Source organism: Antrostomus carolinensis, unplaced genomic scaffold (genome assembly GCF_000700745.2).
Source record: "Antrostomus carolinensis isolate BGI_N321 unplaced genomic scaffold, ASM70074v2 scaffold29975, whole genome shotgun sequence".
Taxonomy (NCBI): domain Eukaryota; kingdom Metazoa; phylum Chordata; class Aves; order Caprimulgiformes; family Caprimulgidae; genus Antrostomus; species Antrostomus carolinensis.
In genome coordinates, this window is record NW_010317550.1 from 4,797 (window position 1) to 11,167 (window position 6,371).

Consider the following 6,371-nt stretch of genomic DNA (forward strand, 5'->3'; position numbering starts at 1 on the left):
CTTTAGGAACCTGTTTGTACATGGTGAAATCATGAGCTCACGTATTTGGAGTTCGGCCAGTCTGAGATATTTGGTTTCTTCCCAAACCTAGCATCCTTGGAAAGTGCATTTAGGTCTCCCACGTTCCTGTCAGGACAAATCTGACAGCTAACATGATAGTCACTGGCACTTTCATTTATCTAATTTTTGCTGTAGTCTAATTCAGCAAATTAGAATTTTGACTGAACTTGAACTGTGGAGCCCAGAACTGGACACCTACTAACCACACCTCTTCTAATGCACCCCAGGATGCCATTGGCCTTCCTGGCCACGAGGGCACAGTGCTGGCTCATGGTCATCCTGCTGCCCACCAGCACTCCCAGATCCCTTTCCCCTACAACTGCTCTCTAGTAGATCATTTCCCAACCTATACTGGAGCCTGGGGTTGTTCCTGCCCAGATGTAACACCCTACACTTGCCCTTACTATTTTTCATTAATTTTTTCTCTGCCCATTTCTCCAGCCTGTCCAGGTCTCGCTGGATGGCAGCACAGACCTCCTGGCATGTCAGCCACTCCTCCCAGCTTTGTATCATCAGCAAACTTGCTGACAGTGCACTCTATTCCCTCATCCAGGTCATTTATAAATATATTGAATAATACTGGTCCTAGTACTGACCCTTGAGGGACTCCACTGGACACAGGTCTCCAAATAGACTCTACCCCATTGACCACCGCTCTCCGGCTTCTTCCCACCAGCCAGTTAATAGTCCATCTCACTACCTGATCATCTAACCCACACTTCCTCAACTTGTTGGACTTCAGTCTGTTCTCATTATTTATTTTAAAACAAATCAAAAGTGCTAAACCTTTGAGGTCTGACAGGGTTGAAGAGGCCTTTCTGGAGTGTGGCCGGGCAGTGAGTTGGATCAGTTGGGTCCTCACCCAGCCGTGAAAGCACTGAAGTGTCCCTGCAAAGCTGTCGTCTTCTGCCAGGGAAGGTTTGGAGCTGAAAGCATGGTGTGATGCGGGTGCTGAGAGCAGCTTGTGCTCTCTTGGGACTGAGCTTTGTCCCTGGCGTATCGTTTAGATAGAAGGCTTGGAGTACACTGCCAATCGATGCTGGTTTTAGCTGTTACTCTGCTATAGAAAGCAGTGTGTTCAGTAGCGTAAAAAAGTACTTGAGATATTAAACTCCATTCACAGCGTACTGCGAAAGTCTTTTAGTGTCAGTTTGCTCAGTTTCTTTACTCGCCAGAGCACTTACTGAGTGCAGATAAAATGTCTTTATCATTGCATCTCTCCCTTACATACACTGTATTAGCCATGTATTTTGCAGCTATTACTATAAAATGCCTTAGAGTTCTTAAAAAATTGAGATGGTCATAATTGTATTTCTTAGCCTTTTCAAATCAGTTCCCTGATCAGTGAGCCTCAGAAAATGTGTGGAAATCTGACATGGCTTTTTTAAATGAAGTGTTCCTTTATCCTGTACTTCAGTTGAGCACCCCAGCAGTGTACTGAGTATCTTCCACATGAACATCTCTGAGGATGAGATAGTTGTGACAGTCGTCACTAGTCTGCTATACAGAAAAGTTTCTGTGCTAGAGCTTGTTAATCTAGAGGCTAGTAATTTTAAGGGGAAATTTCACATTTTTGCTAGTGAAAAAGTAGTTCTTGGACTCTAATGAGAAATTTTCCATACCTGAAATAAACTGGGGCTTGATCATTTAGGGCTTTACTATATTCAAAGACAAGTTTAGAATCTGTTGCATAGACAGATGTTAGAGAGGGAAGTGTGAGTATAATCTCAACCCTCTTGATAGGTGTCCTTATCCCTTTTATTTTTGTAATACCTGTGAGTTAAATGGGAACTATCTTTCAATAAGAAGACCCTGGCTTCAGGCCCTTTAAGTCAAATGAACCCCCCCCCTTGGCTTTTTAGATTGGAACACCAGTAGGAAACAATAAGGGGAAAAAATTTCTGAATTGTAGATAATGGGACAAGGAATGGAAAGGAGATGAATGGAGGAAGTGTAATTTCAAAAATAAGTCTGGGTAGGTTGTTTTTTTGTTTGTTGGGTTTTTTTTTAATAGCTCAGTTCAGTTCCAGCAGTTGTATAACATACCAGTTTCTGAAAGTGCAGATAATTCTTGGGTGCAAACTGCAAAAGCTCTGGGGTCGAGCAGGGAAATGAAGTGTGGTTCTGGAACAAACCAGTAGTCCTGTATTCAGGGCAGGGAGGATTGGAGCCAACCCTTTTGCTAATCACGTTATGCTTAAACTCTTAATGATACGGATTTTCAGGGTTTCCTTATGTTTCCTGTAGATTGAGATAGTTTTGAAGTTATTAAAATACAATTGTTTCTTGTAGAGAACAGGATTTAAGCTGCCTGGCAACAGCCGTTTTATGAAGGGCGTTTATGTGGGAGAAGGTTAAAAGACAGAATCATGAACTTTCAGAAATGCTTAAGTCTCTTTTTGTGTAATAAACCTACAGGAGAATTTTGTAGTACATTAACAAACTGAATGTATTTCAAGTAATTAATGCTGCCTTTGGGACTTAGAGTGGGTTTAGTTGTGATTTCTTGTTGGCAAGTTGGGGTTTTTTTTTAAGTTGGGTGGGAACAAATGGCAGTATTAATTATCTGGACTCCTTCATTAGACAGTCTGCACATGGCTATTCCCTTGTCTGCAGCCTGTCATTCCTGGGAAACCAGTTCTCTTGTGTGTCCTGCTTTGGTTACACAGCTGTTGTGCACCTTTTTGGGCTGAGCCCTGTCAGCTGGTGGTTGTCTTAGTCTCACTGCTGGTTGACCACACATGTTTCATTGTGGGAAATTGTCATGCTATGTCTGACTCCTTCTTAGTTTAAAGCAATATTATATTCAGAATGTAAATGAAAATTCTCTACAGACTTTTCAATTAAAAACAAACCCCAAGACTATTTTTAAAGACTAGCTTGTGCCTACAGATTCTGAATATTTAGCTTGTGAAGCACCGAATATCTTTGAAAAAAATGGAAGCAGAGTTTTTGTCTTAGTTTCAGAGTTTGTAATTAAATTATTTGTTCTAGATAAATATTGTTTATTCATTCTGTGTATGTGTGTATAAGTTACATTCAGATGGAGTCAGAGGGGAACTGAAATTAAAACAAGGGATTATCTCTGTGTTGAATTCCTTAGAAATTTCTCAGTACCAAGGGTCAAATGATAAGGTAAGGTTTTTCTGTACTGTTATGATGAGAAGACAGTCAGTGAAAATTAGAGTGGAAAAACCCCAGTGGCCACAGTAGTTGTACCCACACCTTAGTTACCATCAGAGCTGTCGCTGTAATGAACCAAGAGTGAGAAACTAGCGGGAAGGGTGGTGCAAGAGGATGGTATGCATGGTGCCCAACTCACCACTCCTGACCCTTGGGCTGTGGCCTGGCTCTCTGTGTCTGTTCACCTTTTGGAAGTAAGACAAATACTCACCTGATTTTAAAAGGGTATTGAAGCATGAGTTGCTTGTAAATTTGGACTTGAAATTCCAAAGATGACATGCTACATGCCAATGTGAAGTATCCATAATGTATTTTGAATGTGCTGAAATAACATTATGGAGTTATCATTGAAGTCAACTGAAGACTCCCTCAATGAGAAACAAAATTTTATCTCTCAGAATTGTCATAACTCAGTTTTTTGGGCAGCCCTCTTTCTCAGGACTGCTCCCAGTCCATTCACCAGTAGCAAACTGAAAAATAAGCCTGCAGGTTAATGATTCATGTGCCCTCTTTATAAATAGTATGATGATCTTCGCTAGTTGAGCTGGATCATTCATGGGAGATAAAGAAAAAATAAGTCAAAGATATCCATGTGACCTCACATGTAAAGATCAGACAGGACTGTCATGTTCTCCGAGGCACTGGTCACGTTTAATTTCTGTGTCATTTTATGCCTGTTACTGTTCCAGGCGTAGATGAAAATGCTTAAGAGCTTATGGTATTAGATGGGAACTGTTTGTTTTCAGCAGAAATTTGTTGAATAACTTATTCTCTTCTAATTCTGTCCTTGATTTCTTGGGTTGCTCGACAGTTGTCATTTAACCACTCTGTGTGTTCTTCCCCAGGATAGAAACAGGGTTAACATTACCTTACCTGGTAGAACAGATTTCTTTAATTGGCAGCGAGAGGGCCTTACATTGTAATGCCTGCTTTTGTAACGACGGGGGTAGCCACCTAGTTTTTGGTGAAAAGTCTGTGATGTTTATTGCTCGGTTATTACTGGTGTAATTTTGCCATCCTCTTCTCACTAAAGCTACTGTATCATGTATGTTATTCCTAGATGTGAAAGACTCGAAGAGCAGCTAAATGACCTGACTGAGCTCCACCAGAATGAGATCCTCAATTTAAAACAGGAGTTGGCCAGCATGGAGGAGAAAATTGCCTATCAGTCTTACGAGCGAGCCCGGGACATCCAGGTGGGTGGCAGAAACAAGGACACTCAAGTCCTGTCTTCCATCTGTTTCCTTCTGTAACTCATCTGCTTTTGAAATATTTGGTTTTAATCTTTGTAGCTTTATTGCTACGCTGCTTATTGACAAGTTCTGAAAGGGCCTTTATTCCATCTCTGACCCTGGAGTGTCTCTCCAAGTAGCTTCTTTTGTAAGAAAGGGCCGGGCCCATGCACCAGCAAGGAGGTTCATCTGCAGAGGGAGCCTGCCACCTGGTCTGGAGCTGAGTTTTTAAGTAAGTTGTAGCAAAGTGGAAGCCTGTATGTACTTGTTGTACAGGCTTTTGTACGGTATTGGAAGCTAATGGGCCATGTTGTGAACACTTTTTTTACAGTAGCGTTCCCAGTAAACTGACCCTCGGGTGTGTTACTGTGTCACTAATTTTAGAGCTATGTTCACATACATCTAAGGAAAAATGGCTTTGTGTATCCACTGCACTGAGTAAGGAAACAGTTCTTTCTGTTGGTTTTGCCCAAATAAGGAGGTATTTTTAAAAGAGAAGTATCTTTCAGTATGTAAAAGACTAAAGCTATGGAAACAGACATTATTTGAATTGGAGGGCCTTCCGCAGAGCAAAAGACCTGGGAAATGATCTGAGCAGCTGCTAAACCTTATAAAGAAAGGCCTATTCAGAAACAGATCTATCGTCCATTTTAAGTACTTGTGCTAGTTTTAGCAGGCAACTCAGTTTTCAGTGCTGACATGAGATATTTATAGTGTGAGCAGAGAACTGTAGGTCAAAGTTCTCCCTCTCTCCTTCCCCCGAGGAGCTTCAGCCAGGTGATTTCCTCTGGAGATGGAGCAGGCTGCGCTTTTGGCACGCTTGTAGATCCAGCTGCTTGAGTCAATGTTCTTCCAGGGTGCTTGCTGTTAGAGGAGACTGATCGGTTTTGCCCTGTACTTTCAGGGACCATGACTGAAGAGAGGCCCTCATGTTTCATTGACCTCCACAGACATGATGCAGTGACAGAGAAATATAACAGGTGACAATGACCTTTAAGTTAAGGTTAAAATAAATCACTGTCTGTGGACAGTGGTGCTGTAGCCTCCGACAGAGCAAACAGGAGCCTCTCCCTTAGGGGAACATTACAATATTCAGGTTTTGTTCTCCTTTCTAATTTAACATGACTGCTGGGGGCTGTCAGCATCCTCCTCCCTCTGGGTCCAGCTGCAAGGCAGGAAGGATGGTGAGGTCCCAGGGGACTGCTGCACCACGTGCAGGGACAGGCAGCTGACAGTGCAAAGTGGCAGCTGAAGTGTGTTTCAACAAAGCCTGCCCTTCTGCCCAGCCTGTTGTCTCTCCGTCGAGCCTCTCTGGTGTGAGTGGGATGGTGCAGTGTGCTACAAATGGCAATTCCTAGTTCAGCGGGGGCTCCTCGCCCTCAATCACATGAAATGGCACAGCTTCCTCTGCTCCCACCACGAGGTATGAAATCGGTGTGGTGGCATATGTCCTGCAGGAGATGTGTAAGGCATGAGCAGGGCAGCCCTGGGCTGGCCTGGTCGGTAAGGTAAGAGCCATGGGCTGCCCACTGCTGGGGTGGACTGGTGGGGTGCTGGCAACCCAGCGGTGTGTTCTTGCCTGCAGGAGGCACTGGAAGCGTGCCAGACCCGCATCTCCAAGATGGAGCTGCAGCAGCAGCAACAGCAAGTGGTGCAGCTGGAGGGGCTGGAGAACGCCACGGCCAGGAACCTGCTGGGGAAGTTCATCAACATCCTCCTGGCTGTCATGGCTGTCCTCCTCGTCTTCGTCTCCACTGTGGCCAACTGCGTCGTGCCCCTCATGAAGACTCGCAATAGGACGTTTAGCACTTTATTTATAGTGGTTTTCATTGCCTTTTTGTGGAAGCACTGGGATGCCATCACCGGCTACTTGGAACGGTTCTTGTCCCCCCGCCG

The 6,371-nt window shown here is 43.8% G+C and overlaps 1 protein-coding gene across 1 annotated transcript in view; it reads left to right on the forward strand.

Moving 5' to 3' along the window:
- TMCC1 (transmembrane and coiled-coil domain family 1) overlaps positions 1–6,369 on the forward strand; it is a gene marked incomplete at both ends in the record, with an annotated part of 10,392 nt that extends 4,023 nt beyond the window's left edge. Inside the window, 2 exons of the mRNA XM_010168618.2 lie at positions 4,304–4,439; positions 6,061–6,369. Of these exons, the coding sequence (XP_010166920.2) occupies positions 4,304–4,439; positions 6,061–6,369 (445 nt within the window). The remainder of the gene's footprint in view (positions 1–4,303; positions 4,440–6,060) is intronic.
- Positions 6,370–6,371: the final 2 nt, after the last annotated feature.